At 42.5% G+C, this 27,522-nt stretch overlaps 1 protein-coding gene across 1 annotated transcript in view; it reads right to left on the bottom strand.

The window, feature by feature from the left end:
- The window catches only part of LOC138745028 (cadherin-8-like), a 190,918-nt gene that overhangs the window by 142,805 nt on the left and 20,591 nt on the right, over positions 1 to 27,522 (bottom strand). Inside the window, exon 2 of the mRNA XM_069902069.1 lies at positions 11,817 to 12,111. Coding sequence (XP_069758170.1) covers positions 11,817 to 12,111 — 295 coding nt within the window. The remainder of the gene's footprint in view (positions 1 to 11,816; positions 12,112 to 27,522) is intronic.

Here is a 27,522-nt window from a genome sequence, read left to right as displayed (position 1 = left end):
CTCGAATGGCCTAATTCTGCTCTTCCATTTTATGGTCTTAATCTGTCATTGTTAACCTGTCTAGCCTATGTGTGACTCCAGCCATGAAATGATTTAAAGCACTTAATTCAAGGGCAATTAAAGAGGACCATAATCGGATCCTGGGAAAAAATTGAATTAAAAATAAAATAGAACAGAATGCCTCAAAGCACTTTATATCCAGCATGGCAATTTTTCAAGCATAAACATTACTGTAGAAAACAAAGCAGCTAATTTGCAGTCAACACTTCCATGAATAGCAATCTTACTGACAATCAAAAATTGCCATGCTGATTGAAGTTTGAACATTGAAAAGGGCACAGGGGAGGATTCTTTTGTTCTCAATCAAATTACTAGTGGTATTGCAATCGATTAAAACATTGAACCTGGGGGAGAGCAGACTCAAGTTTGGTTTAGCAAGATGTCTACTAACAACCTATCCTGGATCGACATCATCTTTAGTCTGGAAGGTGCACCAGCACCTATAATTTCTCAGGAGGTGGAGGAGGGCAAGGGTACCAACCAGCTGTGAAATAGCTTCTTCCTGCAGGCCCCAAGTAAATCATTCCAAAATATTTATATTTTATTTTACATTATATCTTTATACGTTTGTGCATGTGTGTACACAGAGGTTCCGAGAAATGTTGTTTTGACTGGTTGTATATGTATAGTGAGATTATAATAAACGAACATAAAGTCAATACTCCATCCATGAAATGATGAGAATAAACCTTTGATCCTCAGAATGTTACTATAGGCACTTTGAGATTTGCACAATTTCATGCCTTACAGGTTTATCTGTGTCGTTTTTGTTGCTCCCACAGGCATGCATATCACTTCATCCCCTCACTGAAACTTTCCTGATTTTTAATCTCAAGTTAAGGGATTCAGGTTCATTTTAAGTCAATGGAAGTGAAGTTTGAATGCAGGTTTCAACATGCAGAAGCTGCCACAGCTCACACTTACTGCAACAGATTTAGGTCTTTCATTGGACAAGTTGACAATTGTAACTTGAGATTTGGAACTCAGTTTTCAAAAGTGACAATCCCAACTTTTGAGACTTATTTTCATTGGTTGCCAAGGAATCTCAAACAAAGCAATGGTGTCAGTAGCTGGAGGGAACAAATGGCCTCCTCCTGGTTCCACATTTCACGCATTTACAGACACTGTGGAGATACACAAGTCCACAGATGCTGGAATCTGGAGTTTAAAAGAAAAAGCTGCACCTGCTTCCATCAAAGTTCCCCCAGCAGTTTACTTCTTGCTCCAATTACTGACAGTAGTTTTAACCATCATTCATGCCAATATCCCAGAATTTTATGCCACCTACCTTTCCCAAAGTTAGTAGCTTGTTTAAACTTGGTGGAATTCCCACATAGTAGTTGTGGACCATAACAGTCTTGAACACAGGTTAAAAAATTTAATTCCATTGACTCCTTGAGAATCTAATGTGCGAAATAACACACCAGGCTGCACAGATTTAGTACATGTGACATGAATTTCAATTGGTTAGTTGAGTTGTGAGTCTACCATTGCCCAATTTTCCTGTTTACCCTGAGATTCTGGATTGCCTTCTGATATTCTGTAATGCTATGAAACCATTGCCAGAGAACAATCTCAAACCTACCCAAGATGTGTGATATTTAGCAATAACAATGTTTTTATCCTGTTGACTACTAGCCCTGGCCTTAGCTGAGATTCCTTGTAGCAATGTGTGTCACTCAACGTTACTGGTTAGTGATCAAGAGTGATCACCTATTAGTCATCAAAGGGCAATTGCAAAAATTCCTCAATTCAAAGGCAGTGGACCACATCTGGCAGCTCTATGGAGCTTTGTTACCGAGCTGCCATGTACATGTGTGAGCTTTCTATCCTTCCAAGACTGCCCACTATAATGAGGAAATATGAAATACGAGGAAGATCAGATGAAGGGTCACCGAGTTCTTGGAAGGTGTCCACTGCACTAAGGGCCCTTCAGTTCTCTGCCAGCCACTGCTGATAAATTTATGGTGGCCCCATCTGTTGAAGTCTCAGAGAACAGTGCAGCACAAGAACAGGCTCTTTGGTTCACGTGGCTGCACCAAACAAGTTAAACGCAAATTAAACTAAAATTTGCTGTTTGAACATTATACATATCCCTCTATTCCTTGGATATTAAGGTGTCTGTCCAGAATTTTCTTCTAAATACTGTTTTTTGTATCTGCGTCCACCATTATCCCTGCCACAGGTTTTGGGTACCTACCACTCTGTTAAACACTTGCCCCTCCCATCTCCTTTAAACTACCTTCCCTCTCTCCTTAATCAAATGCCCTCAAGTGTGTGACATTAAATTTCATAATCTTCTAGGAGGTCTCCCCTCAGCCTCCTAGAGTCCAGAGAAAACAACCCATTTGTCTCACCTCTTCCAGTGGTCAAACCCTCTAATTCTGGTATATCTCCTCTGTACCATTTCCAAAGCCTTCATATCCTCCCTTTAATGGGAGGACCAGTATTTTTCACTCTATTCTTAAAAATAATGTCGTTGTGAATAATACTGATGGCTGCAGTTGCGTTATAGCTGTTAAATGTTTTTATCTCCCTAAATGAATTTATTATTTTTCATAAATACAATTTTTGTGATTAATCCTTTTTGAATAGATTATAAACAATCGAATCCAACTTCTTCCAATCAGAGCTCATTCAAAAACTACTTCAATTTAGACAACTCTTTTAATGCACATCAAAAGGGCAATATCCAAAACACCCAAAATTGAGCTAAATAAAGGGAGTAAAACACAAAACTCTGCAGACGCCATGATCGAAGCAAAAGCACAATGCTGGAGAAACTCAGCAGGTCAAACAGTGTACCTTGTATAGCCAAGATACATAACCAACGTTTCGGTCTTGAGCCCTTCATGAAGGTGTGATCAAAATGTAGGCAGGCACCCGAACAAAATAGAAAAGTGGGAGTGGCAGGGGGAGAGCACAGTTCCTCAGGCAGGAGGAAAACATCAGAGTAACTGGGATGTGTGGGCCTAGCATAACAGGGCAAAGTGATGCCATGACAAGGTCAGAGGTGGAATTAGGGATGCCCTGAGATGGAGCAGAGATGTGACTTGAGTACTTGCACAGCGGCAAATGCACGGCTCAGTTCAGCAGGAGCGAACGATGACTGCAAATGCGTCAGTGGGAGCACAGACAAAAATCAGACTTCGGCAATATAATAAATTATTTAACAATCGTGGAGAAACTGATACAGAAGAGCACAACATGCTTTGAAACCAGTTGGATTATCCCCTAAAGCTGCCCATATCTTGTTGTCAGTGTGGATCAATTTAGCTCCCAATCGAATGGACTGTATTCACAAAAAGCTCAGCTGAAACCCACAACATATTCAGTCTCCTTGGAACTAACAGATTCTACCATGTAAAAAAAAAAGTAAAATGATTTACAAGGAAGCTTGCCTTTTTCTTCATCCCCTTCAGCATAAACACCAGTCTGGGCTTTGTGCGTTAAACACTCAGAAACCTTCAATGTATCACAGAACATCCTATGCGAGGTTAGAAGCTTAATTAAATATTGACCATTTAATGATTTTAATGTGTTCACATCCACCACTCACATAAAAGTTACAGAGAACATGTTATTGGGGGCTAGCCTTGCAAAACAATCTGCCCTAATCATCCTCTTTCGTGTCTGTTTCGCTCTTGATTTCCTCTGTGATTTTGGGTGCTGTGCATCATGCATTAAATACTGTACATAATTGTGCTTATGCAATGAAGCGACAGCAACAAGCCATGGGCCATTTTAATTGGCATTACATTCAATACAACATGCCTGGTTTGAAAAGGATGAGAGGGAAAGGGAGAGGGCAGTAAGAGAGGGGGAATGATGAAAAAATGGGAGACGAGTGGGAGGAGTGACTAAAAGAAAGAAGCAGAGGGTGAGAGACAAGGAAAGAAAGATCTGCATTATTCAGAGCTTTTAATGCAGTAAAATGTCTTTAGTGTGCTTTATGGGAGCACGATCAGGCAAGACAAATGATGCTGTGTTCATGCAGGAGGCAAAATTTTTGCCAAGAAGGTAGGTGTTGTGGGTTTGTGTGATGGAGGAATGAGAAGCAGAGAGGATTAGAATGAAAATTTTAAATTCAGATCTGGGTAGCTGCAGGAACCAGTAGTGGAATAGAGGAGGATGAAATGGAGCGAAGTAAAAGAGAATGAAAAACATGAATGAGGAGGAGGAAATAAAATATGGGGAGAAAGCAAAAGGAGGAGGAACAGAGAAAGCAATAGCAAGATTATAAAGCATGGAGTGGAAGGAACAAAGTAAGAGAGATAGAAAAGATTTAGAATGAGAGAAAAAAAGAACCTACTAAAGATATTCACAGTTAATGTTTATACGAGCTCAAGATAGTTTTCTTCCTGCACAGCAGGAAGTTTTTTACCAAGGAGCTGTGGGTTGTGATTTCTGTAAATATTTAAAGAATGAAATCCACAGGCTGAAGTATCTGCCTGCAATCATTTTAGTGAAAGATTAGAAATGATTAAAAAACATTATCTGGGTGATTTGTACATAGGTTGCAAAATTGCAGTCAATATTTACAACCAGAGGACAACTTGCAGAGGGCAGGGTTGGTAGGTCTAAGCAGATAATTAAAGCAGCAATAAAGCCAATAAGCTTTATATGGTTTAGTCCAAAGGCACCAGCATGATTTTGTTGATTATTCTGATGAGGTTACATCGTGTTATATGGCGAGCTCTCCACTGGCCACCGTGACAAAGGTGCACCAAAGAAGAGGTATAAGGACTGCCTAAAGAAATCTCTTGGTGCCTGCCACATTGACCACCGCCAGTGGGCTGATATCGCCTCAAACTGTGCATCCTGGCGCCTCACAGTTCGGCGGGCAGCAATCTCCTTTGAAGAAGATCGCAGAGCCCACCTCACTGACAAAAGACAAAGGAGGAAAAACCCAACACCCACCAATTTTCCCCTGCAACCGCATCGGACTTGTCAGCCACAAACGAGCCTGCAGCTGACGTGGACATTTACCCCCTCCATAAATCTTCGTCCGCGAAGCCAAGCCAAAGAAAGAACATAGCTACATGTTATATCAAAAGTCTGGATCTCACCAGTTTTTCCCCAGGTTGGACTATAATAAAAAAGAATTGGAATGTTTTCTTTTTGTGATAGTATGGAAAATTGGTTTTTAAAATATACTAATCTACAACCACATCTATTTAAGAAATAGGATTTTAAAATTCTACCCAAATTGGCGGTCAGGTCCTTTTAAAATGTTTCATTTCTTCTTAAATTGATGCCTCATTTATATTCTCCTATTTAATAAACAAACAACCATGACTATCCATCTTATCTAGCCTCGTCATAATTTTATCAGCCTCAATTTTATAAACCTCCTATGATTCAGGGAGAAAAGTCCCAAACTATCCAGCCTCACCTTTTAATTCAAGCCTGCCAGTACCAATAAAATTCTAATGAATCTTTTCAGCACCCTTTCCTGCATTAATTGTATCTTTCCTATAGCTGCTTTCTCTAGCTATAACCATTTTGTCAAGACTTCATCAATACCTGGAGCAAACCTATCATGGAAATTCACGCAGATGTTACTCATGGACGGCTGACCAGAATTGTATGGCCACCTTTCTTGGGGTCCCATTAGTCTGAACAAGATGTACAGTGAGGCAACACAAACTGATGAAGGGAATATGAACAACTGGACAGGGTGATGCACCATCAATTACTCGAAAGACTGTTGTTGAGAGACCAATAGGCTTTCATTCACAAGAACAATGGCACATCCATACTGTTCGACTGTCCTGCACTGACAAGGGGTCTGTGGAACAGCCACCTTTATACAGGAGCCTGTGGGAAGGGACTACAGGTAAAAATCTACCAATAGGTGTGCCTGACCAGACATTTATACACAACAGTGATTTATCAGATTCACCCCTTGTTTTGAAGTGGGGTGAAGTGGAACTTACAAGGTTACAATTAAAAGTCACAAATTCAGTCTTTCAGGTGGTCTGATCATTTGCTGGGACCATCATAGTACAGGTTGTGGCTAAGGTGCTGCAGTAGGGTCCTGGACGGTCTCAGGCATCAGTATGTACTCATCACTGTAGTGCTGGTGGGTAGGCGCCGTACCAGGGTCAAGTGGATCATGCCTGTTCAATGAAGAGGGGGGTGTGGGGTGATCAGCAGTGGTCTCCAGGGCCCCTAAGGGAGCAAAGCCACTGACACAGGTGGTATCATCATATCCGTCAGGGTATGTCACTAGGCATATTGAGGTTGGCATGGAGGAGGTGGACCCTTTTGACCAGGTGGTCAGACTTATGGCTCCTCACATGCTTCCAGAGTAGGACAGGCCCTGGGGATATCAGCCATGCTGGTAGTGTTGTCCCTGTCAGATTCCTGGGAAAGGAAAACATAGGTTCATTCCATGTGGCTTTTGTGGCCATACAGAGCAGGGTCCTGATAGAGTGGAGTGCCTCCTGTAAGGTAAAACATCATGAGATGGGAATGTGTAAGGAGTTACCCTGTACAGGGCTGTAACAAGATGTGAATGCATCCTTGTACTTACAAGATAAGAGAGACATTGATGGATTGAGAGGCAGGAAGCTAGCAGGGAAAGGATAGCAACAGTTTTAGTCATTGGACAAGTAATGATATGATGATGTTCTAAGCACGTATCCAAGGGTATAAAAAATCACCATTTTGCTGATAACGGCAGAATGCATTCTCCGACTAACATGGTTAGTTGCAAGTGTTACAATCCGGTAATAAAGAACAAAGAACCCTGATTTCGACTCAGTCTGGTGTTTGTCTCACTCATTCATGAACAAAGCAGACCTAACACTCCGGGAGGAACTCTTGTCAGCGGGAGACTGGGAGGCCCTTAGACTGCAAGGCTAGGAGGACTGCCTTCCAAACCATAGCATTCTCCTTCTCCACTTGCCCATTAATTTGGGGGGTTGTAACTAATGCCCCTTGTATAAATGCCCCTGGCCAACAGGTACTGACGCAGCTCATCACTCATAAAGGAAGGCCCCTGGTCACTGTGGATATAACTGGGGAAGCCATCAGAGTAAAGAGGCTGTGCAGGGCCTTGATGATTGTGGCGGCCGTCACGTCTGAGCTGGGGATGGCAAATGGAAAACGGCAGTATTCATCAACGATGCTAAGGAAATGCACAATGCAGTCAGTGGAGGGCAGGAGTCCTTTAAAATTGACCCTGAGTCACTCAAAGAGAGGGGTGGCTTTAAATACTTGTGCCCTGTCTGGCTGGTAGAAGTGTGGCTTGCACTCAGCACAGACCTGGCAGTTCTTTGTCATAGATCTGATCTCGTCGATGGAGTACGGTAGATTGTGTGCTTTGATAAAATGAAAAACATCTGGTAACTCTGGGGTGATCATGTAGAGGTTTTGCAGCTGGTCAATCTATGTACTGTTACAGGTCCTGCAGGACAGAGCATCTGGCCGGTACAAGATCCGGTAATTATAGGTGGACAGTTCAATCCTCCACCTCAGTATTTTGTCATTTTTGATTTTATCCCACTGCTGATTGTTAAATATGAGTACACTGATCAATCAGCAGGGGGAATCTCTCACTGCCCAGGTAATGGCACCCGTGCTGCAATGCCACAACAATAGCTTGGCCTCTTTCTCGAACAAAGAATGTCAAACCTCTGGGTCCTGCAGGGTACATGAAAATAAATTCAACTGGCTTGCCTGTCTGGTTAAGGGTGGCTGCCAGAGTGAAGTCTGACACATCACTTTCCACCTGAAACAGGATGGATTCATCCACAGCATGCATTGTGGCCTTGGTCAGATCTGCCTTAATGTGATTGAAGGCTGCATGCGCCTCCGCTGACAGGGGGAAGAATGTGGATTTGATGAGGTAGCGGGTCTTGTCCGCATAATTGGGGTCCCACTGAGCGTAATAGGAAAAGAACCCAAGGCACCTGGCAGGGCCTTAAGGCGGTGTAGAAGGGGAAGCTCCAGGAGTGGCCGCATACATTCAGGGTCTGGGCCAATGACTCCATTCTCCACAACACAGCCAAGGATTGCCAGGCAGGCTGAGTAAAACACACACTTGGCCTTATTATATGCAAGGTTAAGGAGCTTAGCAGTTTTGAGAAATTTCTGGAGATTGGTGTCATGCTCCTGCAGGTCATTATCGAGGTACGGGAAAGTGGCCCACAACTCATACTGATCCACTATGCAGTCCATCTCCAGCTAGAAGACCGAGATGCCATACATGATACCAAAGGGAACCCACAGGAAGTGATAGAGGTAGCCATCTCCCTTGAATCCTGTATACTGGCAGTCCTCTGGGTGGTAAGGAGCTGGTGGTATGCTGACTTCAGGTGATTGGTTGAAAAGACTCAATATTGGGCAATTTGGTTGACCATGATGACGATGTGTGGGAGGGGGTAGCATCCAATTGCATGCAACTCTTGATGGTCTGACTGTAGTCATTGACCATCCTATTCTTTTCCCTATTCTGTATTACCACTACCTGCACTCTCCAAGGGCTGGTGCAGGCTTCAATAATCCCCTCCTTGAGTAGATGCTGTACATCTGCCCGGATGAAGGCCCTTTCAATGGCACTGTACTGCCTACTTTTAGTGATGGTGGGGTGATTTTAAGTGTGGAGACCCCAAAGGTCATGCATGGTGAGTGGTTGGGTTGTTGGCCATGTACAATGGGGGGTTGCGGAGGGTGGGTGATGTGCAGAGGTTAATTTGAAAATTTCCAGTTTATACACAGTGAGGGGTGGATGGGGCCCATCGAACTTCATCATCACACTTTTAAGGTGAATCTGAAAATCCAGTCCCAATAGCATAGCAGCGCAGAGCTGCGGCATTACCATCAGTCTAAAGTCTTTATATTCAGTGCCCCTCACTGTGAGAGACACTACACAGAAGCCTTGGACTTCTGCTATGTGTGAATTGGATGCCAAGTGGACAGACCTGTCCACCACCCCCCCCCCACCCCCCGAGTCTCTGAGCAAGTCTGTCACTTGCAAGCTAGCACTGATCATACCTATGGTCAATGTGCATGCAAGGAACTCACACAGACAGCTGCAGGAAAATTGTGCCCATTTCATGATTGAAGACTTTCTATTTAGCACATATTCCCAGATTGAAATCAAAGATTCACAGAGTCTGGTGCTCAAGATGGCAGTGCCCATGTTCGGCAGCCCAAGCATTAAGCAGTGCAGGTTCTGGGGAAACAGCAGACTGGAGCCTGGCACTGGAGTAGGAGAGCACCATCCCACATCCTCTCACTGCCAAGGAGAAGCCTGGGAGAGGATCCTGCAGCAAGAGAAACCACAGCAGAGGATCAGCATGCAGCTTACTGGCTGAAGGCTGCACATCAGTTCACAGGCTGCTGTTGACTGTCTTCTGTAATCCAAGTCTGGGAATGAGATTTTGATGGTGCCAATGGTGAGCAGGGCTCCTCGAGGGCTTGGGTGTTGATGGCTTCTCGATCACTTCAGGGGGCTCGGAACTGGCGGCTGAGGAGAGAATCTCGTATGCCTGAAGCTCTGGTTCACTGTTGGACTGGACAGGAAATAATGTAGCTATGGAGGTTACGGGGACAAAGGAGAAAGTGGTAGGATCCATGGATGCTCAGTGTCCCTGAAGGGACATTCCTTTTTTTATTTTTTCTGTCACAATTTTGGTTGAACCCCTTTCCTGGTCTCTCGCCATCTCTCACCTTTCTGTCTCCCTTCCTTCTCCTACCAAAGAGCTATAGTTTTTCACCCTCTACCCTCTCCTCCATCATTTTTGACCTGCTAGCTTTTGCTCCTTGATCATTTTTATTTAGGTGCCTGGCTGCTCGTCAATACTCATGAAAAATGGCTCAGGCCCGAAACATCAACTATTTTGTTTTCTTTCTCTGATGCTGTGTGTCCTGCTGAGTTTTTCCAGTACTTGTGTTCCGAATCTCCTGGAAGAGCTCAGAGGGTTGGGCTGCATCTGTGATGGCACAGAAGCAGTCAACATTTTGGATCAAGAATGTCCTTCAGGAGCTGTGAATAATGCCCAGAACACCTGAAGTACAGGACTATAAATTAAGGATGGGATAATGGTACAATATATAAAGCTGTTGTTACAGAAAATTTAGGAGTTTCTGCCCATAATTCCCATGCCCCTGTAAACCCTCTGACATACTGAATGATGACCTTATTCAGCCTGAGGTGAATCGCACCATCATTTAACTCCAGAGATCAAAACTCAGGAATTCCTTCTCCTTACTTCTCATGGTCTTCATTTCTCTCTTCTCTAAATAGTCCTTAAAAAATAAATCATCCTTTTGTCTTGGCATCACTTTCATCAACCTCCCCCGCCACTCCCACCCACCCCTACTACTTCCAACCACTCACCTTCACATTACAGGCAACTTACAGCAGCCAATTAACATACCAACCCACACGTCTTTGCGTTGTGGGAGGAAACTGGAGCACCTGGAATAATTGTCACATGGACTGAAATAAAGGCAAACTTTGTTTTAGTGTGCTATCTAGAAACGTTAATCTATATTTAAATACAACAGGTACCTGTTGTAGTGCAAGATAAACATAAATACTGGGTATAGCAATACAAAGATAAAGTTCAATTAAAACAGGACTAAGGTGGCAACATTTTACTTATAATATGTCCATTCAATCGTCTGATAACAGAGGGGAAGAAACTGTCCTTAAATCTAGATGTGCGTTCTTTCAAACTCAGATTCCTGCTGCCTGACAAGAAGTGTGCAACCAGGGTGTGATGGGTGTTTAAACATATTGTTAAACAGGAAAGTCTGCCGATGCTGGGATGGCAGTGGAACACACAAAATTACTGGAGAAACTCAGCAGGTCCCACAGTATCTACACAAAGTAAAGGGGTAACCAGCATTTCAGGCCTGAGCTCTTTGTCAAAGTCAGAGCAAAAGGCAGACAGGCATCTAAATAAAAAGGTGGGGGAAGGAAGGGGTAGGGGAGAAGCACTAGCTGTTAAAACACCCTTTTTGCAAGTCTTTCACATTCCCTATTTCTCCATCTCTATTCCTCCAGCACCCAATTCTCCACCCCCCTGCACTCTCCTCTCCGTTCACCTCCTCCCCTATCACTTTTTATCTTTTTTTCTCTTCTGCGTCTCACCCATGTTCATCTATGCCCTGTTTGTTACCTGTTAGCCTGCACACCTTCCCCCCTGTCCCTTCCTCCCTGCTCTCCTCTCCCACTCCCACCTTCAAGCACTCTGCCTGCTTTTGCTCATGCCTTGCTGAAGGATTAGGCTCAAAACATTGATTACCTTTTACTTTAGATTAACTTTATTAAATTTTATTTACAGCACAGTAGAAGCCGATTCTGGCCATTTAAACCTGTTCCGTCCAATTGCACCCAAAGTAACCTACAACCCCTTGCGTTTTTGGAGGGTGGGTGGAAACCAGAGCACCCAGAGGAAACTCATGTAGACTTGGGGAGATCATACAAACCCTGTACAGACAGTGCCAGATTCAAACCTAGATCGCTGGTCCTATAATTATGTCATGTTTATATCTATGCTAACCATGCTTTGTGATCTGCTGAGTTTCTACAGCACTTTTGTGGATGGCAGATTTTTTTTTCCTATATACATTGGCTGCTCTCCCAAGGCAGAGTCAATGGAGGGAAAGTTGGTTGTCACTGTCACAGGAAGAACACAGGAACTCCACAAAGGCAGCACAGGTCAAGATTGAACTTGGGTTGCTAGCATTGTGGGGCAGCAGCTAAACATAATGTGGCAAGGTGAGTCTGCACTTACCCACAGGGGACATCTCCGGCACGGTTGCATGGTAAGGCTCATCTGGAAATTCTGGTGCATTGTCATTAATATCCTGAACCTTGATGATGAACTCTGATGGGGGCTCCAGAGGGTTATTGGTCTCCCGGTCGATGGCCTGTGCAGTCAATGTGTATTCAGCCTTCTCCTCCCGGTCTAGCCTCTTCATGGCATGAATGTCCCCTGTCATGTCATTGATCATGAAGATGGTACCTGCTCCCTCTCCCGACAGGATGTACTTTATATTCCTATTGGCTGGGTCAAGATCCGTGTGTAGCTGTGAATGAAATTGCAGAATATGTGTTATTAAGGTCAAGGTGTCAAAGAGGTCACGGTAAATTAAAGGAGATTTGGCATGTTGTTTAGTCTACCAAATATCCACAAGTGCCCTGTGGAAATTAAATGACTGGTTGCATCACAGCTGCTTTGCAAACTTGAGAACATTGCAATTTTACTCAAGTCTATCATGGGCTCTGATCTCTCATCCACTGAAAGCTTCTATGTGAAATGCTGCCTCAAGAAGACAGCCAACATCATAGCCTCTTCTCGCTGCTACATTCAGGTAGAGGATACAGAAGCATGAAGACAAGCAATTCCAGGTTTTTAATCCAACATCTCTCAAGATCTTGATCCTCCCTGTATTTATGCTACCCCCAACCATAATCTCCCTCAGGACCACCAAAAGATCTGTCTCCACTATGGAAACATCACATTGTCTTTCTTGATACTAACTTCATCTGCAAAAATTTATCTATTCTTTGATGGTTATGGTCTTGCATTTGAGATCATTTACATTTTCACAGTTTTGGATGTTCAGCTGTTTGGCTTCTGCAAGTAAGAATTACAGCGCTTCTGTAAATTGGATCTATGCATATGACAATAAACTCACTTGAACATAGAGTCCCACCATACAGAACCTTCTGCCCAACTTATCCATGCCAACCAAATTGGCATTCTGGGCTAATCCTATTTGCCTGCTTTTGGCCTGGATCCATCTAAAGCCTTCCATTCCATATATCTGTCAAAATGTCCTTAGAACATCAAAATTGAAAGGTAACCATGTTTTCAATACATTGTTATTACTTCCATCCTTAGGATTGCTCCAATAAAATAAACGGATTCTAACCAAGAAGATCTCCTGAACATTCAATGCCACCTTCAATACAATCTTGTAAAGATGTTAAGATGGTTAATAGATTGTGGATATTCATAGTGACTAACAAGTTATTGAGTTATATAGTGTGGAAACAGGAACCACAGTCCACATTGACCAGTTCATGGATCTGTAGTCATGTCTTTTAGTGCATTAGACCCATAGCATTCAATGCTTTGCATTTAAGAAGCCTGCCCAGATGATCCTCAAATGTTGTGAGAATCTGGCCCCTCCACCCCTTCTGTGCGTTCCAGGAATGTGTCACTCTTGATGTGAAAGAAATTCACTGCAGACCTTTTGTAAACCTTCCACTTTTCACCTTGACCCTCATCTCAGATATTCTTCACCAAAGCAAAGAAAGTCTTACTACCAATCCATCCTCTTCATAATTTTGCAAACCTCTGGGAAAACACAGTCAATGCATCCAATTATTTAAAAGCTTCAAATCCAGGAAATATCCCGTAGATTCTCCTTTGCATCCTCTCCAGTCCAATCATATACTTCCTAAGTGTGGTGACCAGAATGCACACAATACTCCAAATGTGGCTTAATCTATATTTTATAAAGCTGTTAACATGATGCTCCAGCTCTTATGTTCTGTACCACAGCAGGTGAAAGAAAGCAGTTGATGTGCCCTCTTCACTATCCTCTCTGCCTCAGCTCCTACTTTCAGAGATTTATGGGTATGCCCCAAGATCCATCAATACAAGAGACACAAGATGCTGGAATCGTGATGAATGGTTCCAACCTGAAACATCTCCCACTAGTGCTGCTTGATCTGAAGCTTGACCTCCAGCCCATTGTTTTTTTGATCCATTGTTGCAACCTATTAACCTTCCTTTCCTACCAATTACACTGGACAATGAAGATTTTGATTCCTGAACACTTTTGGGCTATTTTATGGATTTGGGCTGCTGATCGTGAAAAACTCCTTCAAATTTTTGTACCACCTATCCTCTTTTAGATTTCCTGTCATATTTTAAGCCTACTTCAAGCAAGAAGTCCAAAATGTCATTAAAAATTCATTTTCTGCATTCACACTTGGACGTCTTCCCTGCTGATCTTGGTGCAGTCAGTGACGAACATGGTGAGAGGTTTCACCAGGGCATTGCGACCATGGAGAAGTGGTACCAGAGCAACTGTAATTCATCGATACTAGCCAACTATTGTTTGATACGAGAGGAATCAGATGGTGAGTACAAATTAAAATCTACAGCAAAACATTTTTAGGTCCATTGAAGCAACACGATGTCTCAGCATCATTTGGCAAACATGCCAAATTCAATAGAAGTTCATTTAAAGTTTCTCCAACTTCCTACATAATCCAGCAAATCTGAAATTACTGTTCAGCTTGAAGTTGTCCATCATAATCCCCAATTTTTTTCAGATAGCAAACCTTTTGGAAAAAAATTAGTCCTCCAGTGTTATTGTAAACATCTTACCCCTATTTGGCCTCCCAAAACACAGCTCACAGTTGTCAGGGGATTAAATTGATTGTGTGTCAACCTCCATTATTCATTGTGTTGATTTTCAAAGGGAACTGGGTAATCTAAGTTACTTTGTTAAACTATTAAGTACAGCAAGCAGTGTGGAAGGTAAATCACCACCACTTTTGGAGGATACAAAAATAGGCTAGTTTGTTGCAATCACAAAAGGCCTTGGAGAAACCACAATCAAAACCTTGGAGAAAAAGGCCTTGGAGAAACCACGTCAGTGGAGTTTTGGCTGGAAGGAGACAAGTGTCTACAAGATTGATTCTGGTGATGAGGGTTTATGTCTTGAGAGCCCAGTTTCTCTGGAGTTCAGAAGAATGGAAGGAGATCTCATTGAAAGACAAACTCCCAACAGGAGAATTTATTCATCTGAATAAAGGCACCGAGTGCTGGAAGTTAAAGCAAGAAACAACCTGCTAGAGGTACTCAGTGGGTCAGGCAGCATCCTCTCTCCCCCACCACCACCGCCCCCCCACCCCCCCCCCCCGGATCGTGACATCAGCCACTCTCTCCCCCCACCACAATTGTAGCAGTGACCTCTCTCTCCATGATTGCGGCAGCAAGACTTCAACCAGGGGTTTCCCTCTGACGCATGCGCTGACGTCACCCGAGTAACTGGGTCAGCCATTTTCCTTTTCAAACGGCCGGAGTAGGGTGCCTGGGCAAGTTTACTGATTTCCCTGACTCCCTCTGAGGTAGGTCAGGGACTTTGTTGGACCGTTTCATATTGCCATGCACCTGGGCCACTGACCTTGCAAATTGCCCGGTTAACCTTATTTTACATGGTAATTGAAAGTGCCCTCTAATGTCTCAACTTCAAGGAAATTTCACTCGCTGGGTAGCACTTTCAGATACTCTAATATTATGAAATAAACTATTTAAATCTGAATATCTTTTCACCAGCAAAACTTTTACAGTTTTAATATCCTTATTTAAGATTCAGTAGAATGGTGAACAGCGTATCTGCCTTGATGAAAGGTTACTTACTGCCCAAAACAGTTGACTTTTTTTTCTCCCAGTTATACTTTTTAACCTGCTGAGTTGTTCCAGTAGAGTTATTATTTTGCTCCAAATTCCAGCATCTGCCATGTCTTGTGTGTACATGAGGAATAGTTGAATGGGCTGGGGAATTTCAAGGTACAGGGACAGTCATCAGAATATTCATGGCAGGCTGGATAATGCAAGAACATTGTTCCTCAGGATTCAGGCAAGAACAGTCTTGCTTCAGAGAATTGCATCTTTGAAACTTTGTCTACCAGTGATACTCAGAGTAGATTTTGGACAGAGTTGAGGAGAAAATGCTTCTCCCAGAGAGTCTTGAATCTGTGTAATTCTCTACTTAGTGAAGCAGCAGAGGATGCCTGTTAAATATATTTAAAGACACAGATAGATAGCTTATTATTGTGAACAGACAGGTAAGTGCAGCTAAATCTATGGCCAGAATAACCATGATCTTATTGAATGGTTGGGCTGGATGGCCAACTCCCACGCCTAGATCTCTTCATCCATGTACTTATAACCTGTAGAGGGGGAATGATTAAATATGTTCAGCGTAGGGATGGTTTTGGTTCAAGGAATTAAGGGAAACAGGCAGGAAAGTTAAAGTCAAGGCAAGATCAAAGATAACCTGGTGTCAGAATCCACAGACCTGAAACATTTGGTTGCCTTTACTTCCTGTGGATGTTGCGTGACCTGCTGAGTTTCTCCAGCGCTCTTGTGTCCTTAAGGTGACGTGCCCTCATCTCTTAAGATCTTACATTTTCAGCCAATAAAGAGAGACTTATGAAGTGTGAAACCATAGAATAAAACAATTCCAACTTCATTGGCGGATTGGGAAGATGGAATGATTTCATGTAATCTGGCAGAGTGAATAAAAAGGTGGGGTTTTTTTGCATGTTCATCATCTTCTCAGCAATAATATAAAAGCATATGTTCTGGCAAACATGAGGAAAGAGAAAAAAATGATCACAGGTTTAGTAACAACTATCTCAGACATTTTCTATCAACCAGGTAACCAAGTTAACTAATGCCATGATGGCTTTTGATGAAAAATGATTAAATATTATTAATACCCGTCGTTGTAAAGCGCAGGTGAAATAGAATGGTTCGATTGCTGATAAACTATGGCATTAATCATACAGTGTCAGCCTGCGGAATTAGTCAGAAAATATATCAGTGCTTGGATTTTGGTTCCAGGTTTTCCACAATGTGCTTGCCCCAATAGTTCATTATCGAGCAGGGATCTGTTCTGGGACTCGTACTTTTTTGTGATTTTTATAAATTACTTGGACGAAGATGTGAAGGGGGTGGGTCAGTAAATTTGCAGAATAGCACGAAAGTTGGAGATGATGTTGAAGGTTGATGCAAGTTACCACAGAATATAGACAGGATGCAGAGTTGGGTGAAGAGGTGGCAGTTGGCGTCCAATCTGGAGAAGTATGACAAGGCCAAAGGACATGGTTCTGTGCTGCAGTGTTCAATAGTCCTATAGATCTATGATGTATTTTGGTAGGTTGAACATGAAGGTGGAGTGTGTGGTTAATGTTAGGAATTATAATAGTGTGGAGGAAAAAAAAAGATCAAAGACTTAGATCCCTCAAAGTCAAGATCCTCCATCAGTAACAGAGCTGTGTTTTTAGTCCCCTGCTCTACTCACTTTACTTAGGACTGTGTAGCTCAGTACGACAATAACACCATCTACAAATCTGCCAACGATACCACGGTTCTGGGTTGTATCAAGGATCGGGATGAGTCAGCATAGAGAATGGAGATTGAAAACTTGGCTGAATGGTGCACCAACAACAACCTTGCACTCAATGTCACCAAAACAAAGGAGCTGATAGTTGACTTCAGGAAAGCCAGAGGTGTACAATCCAATGATCAAGGGGGGGTGGGGGGGGGATATCAGAGGTGGAGAGGGTGAGCAAATTTAAGTTCTTGGGAGTCATGATCTCAGAGGATCTTTCCTGTACCCAACACACCAATGGCATTGTGAATAAAGCACATCAGCACCTCTACTTCCTTAGGAGTTTGCAGAGGTTTGGTAAGGTATCGGAAACCCAGGCAAATTTCTACAGAGATGTGGTAGAAAGTGTGCTGACCAGTTGCATCATGGTCTGGTATGAAAACACCAACACCCCTGAGTGTAAAGCCCTCCAAATGGTAATGGACTCAGCCCAAGACATCACAGGCAAAATCTCTCCCCACTATTGAGTACATCTACAAGGAACGCTGCTGTCTACAAACAGCAGTAATCATCAAAGACCATCTGTTCTCACTACTACCATCAGGAAAGAAGCCACAAGACTTGTACCACCAGGTTCAGGAACAGCTGCTCCTCTCCACCATCAGAATCCTCAATGAAAAACTCAGAAACCCATTTAAGGACTCTTGTACGCTTTATTGATTTTCTTGTTCTCTCTGTATTGCAGAGTTTGTTTACAGTTTTATTTGTTTACATGTTTATGCTGTGTACAGTTTATTTGCTGCACTACCAATTAGTAGTAATTCTGCTGCATCCACAGGAAAGGAATCTTAGGGTTGTGTGTGATGTTGTGTATGTACTCTGACAATAAATCTAAAATCGGAATTTTGTTGCTGCACAAGTTGATAGGCTGGTTAAGAAGGTATGCTGCCCTTCATTAGTCAGGGAGCCATAAGATAATGTTACACCTCCATGAAACTCTGGTTACATCACACTTGGAATATTGTGTTCATTTCAAGTCACCTCATTACACCAAGGTTATAGAAGTTTCAGAGAAGGTGAAAGGTTGAGAGCATTGGGGATTTTCTCTTTGAAACAAAAAAATGTGAGAGGTGATTAAGTGAGATTAAGAGAGGTAGAGATAGGGTGGACAGCCAGGGGTGACCATAGCAAACACCAGAGAACATTGTGAAAGTGAATGGCACAAAGTTTAGGGGAGATATAGAGTTAAGTTTTTGCAGAGTGCTGGGGGACAGGAATGTATTGCCAGAGTTGGTGTTGGAGACCGGCACAACAGGAACATTTAAACATTGCTTAGATGAACATATCGATGTCATAAAAAAAATAGAGGGTTATGGGGGTGAGGTCGGGAAGAATGAGATTGTTGTGGAGTAGGAAGATGAAATACCATGTTGGAAAGTGTACGTTCACAAACTTTGTTCGAAGAAATAGACAGGAAGACTATTATTTAAATGAGGAGAACATTCAAAATTCCAAATTGCAAAGGAACTTGGGAGTTATCCTGCAAGATACCTTTAAGGTTGACTTCCACGTTTTGAGTCAGTGGTGAAGAAGGCAAATGCAGTGTTGGCATTCATTTCCAGAGGACTATCAGACAAGAGCAGAGATGTAATGTTGAGAATCTTTCAAGCACTGGTGAGCCCTCACTTGAAGTACCGTGTACAGTTTTGAGCACTTTATTTGAGAAGTGCTGGTCTTGGAGATGGTTCAGAGAAGATTTACTAGAATGATATCAAAAATGAAAGGGTTAATATGAGGAAGAACGGATAACTCTTGGACTGTATTTGTTAGAAAGAGGAGGGGGACCTCAAAGGCATTTTGAATCCTGAAAGGCCTGGACAGTGGCAAGGATGTTTCATGTAGTAGGGGATTCTAGGGACAAGAGGGCATGACTTCAGGATAAAAGAGCATCAATTTAAAACAGCGATGCAGAAAAATTTATTTAGTCAGAGGGAACTTGTAGCCACAGGCGGCTGTGGAAGTGAGGCTGTTGGTAAGGCAGAGATTGACAGGTATTTGATTTGTCAGGGCATCAAGGATTTCAGGGAGAAAGCGGGGCTGAGTAGAAGGATGGTAAAGTGAAAACACAATCGTGGAGAAAGACACCAGGGCAAACTGTGTATTTTATATAGTTTAGCAAAGATAAAGATATGTAACCAACATTTTGGGCTTGAGCTCTTCATCAAGGTACAGAAAAAAATGTTGGCAAGTGTCCAAACAAAATGGGTGGGGGGGAGAAGTAGGGGAAGAGCATGGTTCCAAACGCAGGAGGTAATAAATGAATAAGGAAGGGAGGCCACACAGCAAGCAGGGGGCTGAGGGATGGCTCTGAGAGAAAAGGGTGGAGAGCCAAGGGTAAAAGACCAGAGGAGAGGGAAGGGAGGGAGAATGGAGAGTAGGTTAACAGAAACTGGAGAAGTCGATGTTAATGCTATCTGATTGGAGAGTGCCCAGATGTTCCTCCAATTCATGAGTGGTCTTGGTGGGATAGTACGAGAAAAAGTTTGAAAACCACTGTTTGAATTGTTCCTCATGGACTTGTTATGTGCACAGTTTCATAACTCCAAAGAAAATGGACAACTTTTCGCCAGCAAAATATTTCAGTAATAATTGGGTCTAGAGCAATGGTTCTCAACCTTCCCTTCTCAATCACATACCACCTTAAGCAATCCCTTACTAATCACAGAACGCCAATGGCATAGGGATTACTTAGTGGTATGTGAGTGGAAAGAAAAAGGTTGAGAAATACTGATCTAAAGACTTATGACATTAGAGTCCAAATGATTTTGAAAGTGACTGCTAACCCGGAGATTAGTTAGGACAAGATAAGTAACATTATTGGCTGCTCTACTGATTTTTTTTTTTTTTAATTTTGTAATTTTTCATATTTTAGAATCAGAGCCCATTTGGCCCAACTTGACATTGTTAACATTTGCTTCGATTTACTCCATATCCTGCTCATCCCTTTGCATTCATTTAGCTGGCCAAATATATTTTGATCATTGTATGTAGCCACATCTATAATTTCCTCTGGCATTTTGTCAGATTAAAAATGTTTTCCTTTAGGTCTATCGTAAACCTTTCCCCTCTCTCCTGTTCTAGAATGAAAAGTTCTTAGTGTGTTAGGATGACGGATTCAGAGCATGGAAATAGGCTTCTTTGCCCAATTAATGCACACTTAGCAATTAGTGCAATGCTATTGCAGTCCCAGCAGCCTAGGTTCTAATCCACCACTGACTAAGGTGTTTGTACTTTCTACCCGTGTCTGCATGGGTTTTTCTCTGACCACTCTGGTTTCCTCCCACATTCCAAAGGCATACAGAGCTTGGCAGTGTGGGCTTATGGGCAAATATGATTTGTTTCTGCCCTTCTGAGACATCATGCCCCTATCTCTACTGGTGCTACATAGATTTTTTAAATTCTCCCCACATTCCCTTCAACTCCACTCACATCCTTACCACTCACCCTCACATCAATCTACAGTGGACAGTTCAGCCGACCAACCTGCCCTTCCTTGGGATGTGGGAAGAGACTAGTCCACCATGTAGTCACAGGGAGAATGTGCAAACTCCACACACACAGCACCCGAGGCCAAGATTGAACCCAGTCACTGAGCTGCAAGGTGGCAGCTCTCCTATGCTGTGTCACTGTGCCACCCTTAATGTGTTCTTCATGTATTTAATCATTTTTTTTTTTAAATTATTTACAACAATCTTAATGGGTTTTAAATATCTTTGTACATCAGAGACATTTAAAAACAGTTAAAAGTACCTTCTGGCTTTAACAGTGCCTGCATCAGAGTACTGTACATCAGGGACAAGCTTGAGGCCAGCAATGTCACCCAGTGGTAGATAAATAACATAAGGACAAAGATGAGGTGAATGGTCATAAAATGGGCTATGCAGGAGGGAAAGGTTGATTAATGTGGAGTGGGTTGGTATGGATCAGCACAGCATCATGGCACATTGTGTTCTAATCTTCTTTCTCCTCCCCACCCCCCCCACCCCCCCACCCCCACCCCGGGAAGTCAAAACACAGAGAACACAGAGCAAAAAAACAAATACTCATTGGTTTAAGATGAGATGGGAAAGAGTTAAAAGGGATAGGAGTGACAAAGATTTTCACACAGAGGGTAGTGGGTTTGTGGAATGAACTGCCAGAGGTAGTAGATGATATGTACATATACATACCCACATGTACAGTTGAATGGCAGTTGGACAGGTGCATAGACAGGAAGGGCTCAGAGGGCTATGGGCCAAGGGCACATTATGTGGGACCAACTCAGGAGGGCACCTGGCTGGCACATACGAGTTGGGCATGTTTTTGTGCTGCATCACGCTGTTGCTCTAGTTTGATGTAGTGTAGTCAGAATGAGAGGGAATGTGTAAAATCCATAATACTGCTGAACAGTCAGAATTTGGTGAGACATTTGGTCAGGTGTTAGTCCCAGCTGTGCCTCTTTTTAAGGGACATCTAGCTGCTTCTGAGCCAGAAGCTCAGCAAAACACAGCCTGGTACCTGTATCCGAACTTTTGAAAGGTGAGTGGTGACTTTAGAGGTTTATAAGATTACGAGGGGTTGAGATCAGGTAAACAGCCACCCGCCACCCACCCACGGTGGCAATAGAATATACGAGAAGGTATCAGTTTAAGGTGAGTGGAGAAAAGTTTAGTGAAGATGTTGGAAATGGGTTTTATTTTACTCAGTGAGCAGTGGGTGCCTAAAATGCACTGCCAGGAGTGGTGATGGAGGCTGGTACAACAGGGATATTCATAAGATTCTTAGATAAGCATATGGATGTAAGAAAGGTAGATGGTTATGGGTGTTAGGTGGGGGAAGAATTAGATTTTTGTGGAGTACTCTTGCATAGGTTGGCTCAACATTGTGGGCCTGCACAGCTCTATTCCTTGCCGCCCAAGCCTCATGGATTCAGAGTCAATGTCTCTCCCTCTGCACCCTCAGCCAAGGAAAGTAGGGATGGTTAGGGCTGAAGGGAGCAACTCATATTGGTGGCACAAACCCAGCCTGGTATGGCCCCAAGTAGAAAGCATCCAACTTCTTCAGCTGTGAGTTACCAAAACAAGATTTGCCACATACTCCACTGTGCAGAGAATGTAAACTCTCCCTGTGATGCCATGGCTTTGGCTATTCCAATTTCATCCCACATAAAAAAAAAGTGCAGATTGTCAGGTTAATTGGGCACTGCAAAAACATGGCTCAAGCCTGCAGATTGACTGATAGAATCTTGAGGGTGTTGATGGGAATGTGGAAAGGATAAATGGGTTAAGTTTGGATGACTAAATGGATTGACAGGGATTCAGTGCTCAGAGGAGCCAGTTTCCATGTTATGTGACTTGTTAAACATGAAATGTGATCATAAGAGAGCAACAAGGAGCAGCAGGGAAGTTGAAGGAGGACCTGACAAAGCTGGTACCTTGGTCACATTTCAAGGTATTTCCACCAATAATTAAAATCGGGGAAAAATATCAAGAAACAAGTCATGCAGAATATTCTTAACCCTGGGCTCAGAGGATGGCACAGGAGACATAAACCAGTAGAGGAACCAGGAAAGAAGAATTCTAATATCTTACCCCAATAGAGTGTAGATGAAATAAGTATTTTTTAAAAAACTGGATTTAGCAGCGGCTAGGCAGCGTGTGTGGAGAGACAAGCAAAGCTAACACTTTGGGTTCCCGATGAATAGTCATTGATATGAAACTTTAACCTTGTTTCTCTGTCAACTAATGTTCTCCAACCTAATAATTATTGCCAGGATTTTTGGATTTCAGAGTTCCGACACCTGCAGGGTTTTGTGTTTTTTGGTGCTCAGCAGTACGACTAGATGGGCTTGGTGCAAATTAGGGTGTAGGCTGCAGTTTTGTTTCCGCTCAGGTTTACAGGTGGGAGGCTCCCTGGGGGCAAGTTAGAATGGTAGGGAACAGATGAGGAAGATCCTACCAGCTTAGGACATATGGCATGAAAGAGTACAACACAGGAACAGGCCCATTGGCCAACTATATCTGCACCAAACACGATACCAAATTAAACTAAAATTCTGCTTCTTGTTCCTAATCTGTAACCTTCCATTCCCCGCATGTTCATGTGTCTATCTAGTTAAAGAACACTGATGGCATAGGGATTACTTAAAGTGGAATATGAGTGGAAAGAAATAGGTTGAGAATCACTGATCTAGAAGCCTCTTAAATGTTACCATAATACCTGGGTCCATGACTACTCCTGGTAGTTCACTTCATCTTCCACTCCCTGTGTTAAATCCATATCCTTTAGTATTTGACATTTTTCACCTGGGGGGGGATAGATTCTGATCTATGCTTCCCATAATATTATGAACTTCTACCTGGACTCCCCCCAGCCTCAGATGTTCAACCTTTTCTTTTGGTCTCATTCTCTAATCAAGACAACATCCTGATAAACCTCTTCTATACCCTTTCCAAAGTCTCCATATTCCATAGTGTGGCAACTAGAATGGCGCACAATAGTTGGAAAGTCAATTTCAGATAAGAACAGTCCATTGTGAGAGGCAGGCCATTGTCTTACCAATTTAATTGAGCTTTGAGGAGGTGATAAAGATCGTTGATGAGAGCAGGGCAGTGAACACTACTTACATAGACTTTAGTAAGGCATTTGACAAGGTCTCTCATGGTCAGTTGATCCTGGAGATACAACTGTAAATATCCAGGATGAATCAATAGTTTAGATGTTGTATTAGCTGGCTCACAGAAAACACAGGATTCTGAGAGAAGAATGTCATTTTGGCTGAAGGCCTGTGATTAGTGGTGTTCTGCGGGGATCAATATTGGAAACCCCGTCATTTATGAAATATACAAATGACTTGGATTAAAAAAAGTTAGAATGGGTTAGTATGTTTATAGATGACACCAAGATTGGTGCAATTATGAACAGTATAGAGAGCCATCAAAGAATACAACAAAATATAGATCAGTTACTGATATGGGAAGAGAAATTGCAGAGGGAGTCCAACCCAGACAAGTGAGGTGTTGCCCTTTGGGAGGCCACAAATAAGTGGCACATACACAATTAATGCAGGGCATTAACAGCATTGATGTGCAGAGGATTCAAGGGATCCAGGTGCATAGCTCATTGAAAATGCTCAAGCAAAGAAAATGGGCAGGGCATGAAGTACAAAAGTGACCAAGTCATGCTACAACTTAGGTTAAGTTGCACTTGGACTACTCTGTGCACTTCTGGTTTCCCCATGGCAGAAAGGATGTGGAGGTTTTGGGAATGAAACAGAAGTGATTTACCAGAATCACTTTCGAGGGTATGAGTTATGGTGAGAGGTTAGACAATCTAACCTTTCCATGGAGCACGTTTTCAATTTCTCTGCAGCAATTCGCCTGGATAGACACATGGAAATGAAGAGGATAAGGGATAGCTATCAAATGTAACCAGCAGAGTTCTAGTTTGTTGTGAACATCATATTCAATGCAGGCATGAGGCCTGTTTTGGTGCTTTATTGTTCAGGGAGCTGCCTAACCAAAGTCTTGTATAGCTGAAATGTATTCTCCATAGCTGTTGCAAGGCTTGTTTTGGCCGTATCCCAGGAGAAGCTGACAAGGAATTGAACACCTTGCAGCTCCAAGCAAGAAATTGCCCCAACCTGTAGGGAAAAAAGACAAATGTTTGCTATCAATGTTATGGTTTTGACACGTTAAGAGAAGTAAAGAGCAAGAAATAATGAGTTGTGCATCAAAAGCACCTTCTAAATCCCTTTCAGAACATCACAAACTCTTTAACAGCCAATAAGGTATTTTTGAAGTGCATTTGCCATTGTTATGTAGAAAATAAGCTGAAGGAAAACAACATGTCTCCAACTATTCAGACATAAAAATGTACAATAATACAGTGCTTTCTCAAATTTATAAGAAAGGCTTCTTGCAACAGTACATGAGGGTACTTTTTTTTTAAACGTTTGCTGGCACAGTAGTCATGAAGTAATAGTCTGTGTATAGCAAGATCTTCCAAACCATCCTCAAGACCAGAAATGAATAATGTTCAGGACAGCAAGACACCTCTCCTTCTTGTCCATGAATAGCCACAGAAGGCCATGTGTGTCAAGAGGAGAGGTCAGAATGTGATTTAACATGTCAGTTGATAGAGAGTGCCTGCTGTACACAATGTGCTGTAATGCTACATTGGGAGATTTGATCGAGATTAGTCGCTTCAGTGGGACCATACTATCTTCAGACTCCTGTGACTGAGTTACAGTGATAAAAGGTGTATTCAACGGAAATTCTTCTTCCTCAAAATCCATCGCTGATGAAAGAATTAAATGTTTAATTATAGTCGGGTCACTGCATTTATCCTTCCAAACTGAAGAACTGAACTGGAGACTGAGGGCAATACATTTATATTTCTATGTGGAAGGACAGCCTTTAACAAAAGGCAGTACATTAACATGTATATCAAAACATATTTAATTTTGATTCATAGATGAACAAAAATGCATCAACAAATGAAGTAGAGACATTTGCAAGCTGTTCAGAACAGGGCAGGGAGGGAGGGATATTGAAACTTGCTGCAGGGTGGCACAGTTAGCGCGACACTTTTACAGCACCAGTGATCAGGACCAGAGTTCAAATCCCGTGCTGTCTTTAAGAAGTTTGTACGTTCTCCCTGTGTCTGCATGGGTTCTCCCCCCCCCCCCCCCCCCAGGGCTCCAGTTTCCTCCCACCTTGAAACATTCTGGGGTGTAGGCTAATTGGGTATAAATTGGCTGCACGGACTCTGTTGAAATGGCCTGTTACTGTGCTGGATGTCTAAATTCAACAGTGAACTGGAATAGACATAATAGGCCAAATGGCTGCCTCCTGTGTTGCAACCATTTGAAGATTCTATTCTGGATGTACCTCTATCTGAAACAAAATGAGATTCAGAAACAGGACAAGGGGATTTATGGGAGAGAACACGTCCCTTTGAAGATCAACAAGGCTGCCCGTGTATGGACTCTCAGGAGATGTCCTAAATAAACTTAGCTCATCTGTAGTTATCATGCATGTTGGAGAACATGATGAAAGTGATCTTTTGATGAGAGTCCACATTACAGCAGAGGAGAAGCAGGTGGTCTTTAAATGCATAAAGGTAGAAGAATAATGGGGACTTAACTAATTGTATCCTTGGGCATTGAGAGAGGTGAGGAACAAATTTATGGAGCCAGGACCAAGGTATCTATTATTATTATTCGCCACGAGTGAGGAGCTAGAAGACTGGAGGGTGGATAATGCTCTGCTCTATTTAACAAAAGATGCAAGAAATATTTATCATCTTTTTTGTACTTATTGCCTCTTTTTAACTCAATTAACTACACTATGGTAGTGGTTTTCTTTTATAATGTTACCTGTTTGGCTGCAGCAAGCAAACAAGTACAATTGTGGTGTATTATATGGAAGGAGCTATCAGAGGAAGTGGTAGAGGTGGGTACAATTATGGCATTGAAAAGACATTTGGACAGGTACATTGATAGAAAAGGGTTAGAGAGATATGGGCCAAGTGCAGGTAAATGTAACCAGCCCAGATCGGCAACTTAATTAGCATGGACCAGTTCGGCGGAAGCCTGTTTCCATGCTGTACAGGTCTATAAATTAGTGAATCTAATGGAGTCAACTAAATTATAGAATGGGTAAAATATTCACCCATCCAGACAATTATATTTCTTTCTGCAGGTTGCAGTGTTTTATTTAAATATGATTGATTGAAGTCTCCGGAAAGGAAATCTCAAGGCTAATCCACAAAGATGTGCAATAATTTTTTTTTCTCTAAAATGTGAAGAGTGACTGTATTGTTATCTAACGCTTTGCAAGTTGGCATGTTCCCGCACCCAAGGAGCTTTTCAGGATGAGGGAGCGACTGGGCTGATGTAGAGACTGGGCTGTAAGCACATCTGGAATTATGACAATGGATCAGTGGAAGGTCATGACCCATCCCATGGCCATAGCCATAGAGCATTCTGCTTCAAGGTAGCTGCTTATGTCACTCACCCAACCTACCTCCATCCACACATCTCCAATGTGTCCTCATGGCTTTTCATCATACTGCAGAAGATTGGGCCACAGCAATAACCCAGAAAAATGAACATGTGCCTCTAAGATTTGATTATGTCCAGGTAATAATACGCTGACTCTATTTCAAACCTCTGGAGAAAGCACATATTAGATGGGGAATAAAGATTACACATGCAGGAAGAAAATGTTTTCTGGCTTAATTTTCTCCACAGCTTTGAGAAGTAATCTCCAGGTGCACATTTCAGGAAGTGGTAATTGCAAAGGGCCTGATAAC

The sequence above is a fragment of the Narcine bancroftii genome, chromosome 10 (assembly GCF_036971445.1).
Source record: "Narcine bancroftii isolate sNarBan1 chromosome 10, sNarBan1.hap1, whole genome shotgun sequence".
Taxonomy (NCBI): domain Eukaryota; kingdom Metazoa; phylum Chordata; class Chondrichthyes; order Torpediniformes; family Narcinidae; genus Narcine; species Narcine bancroftii.
The sequence above is the reverse complement of the archived record's forward strand: the minus strand, read 5'-3'. Positions and strand labels throughout refer to the sequence as shown.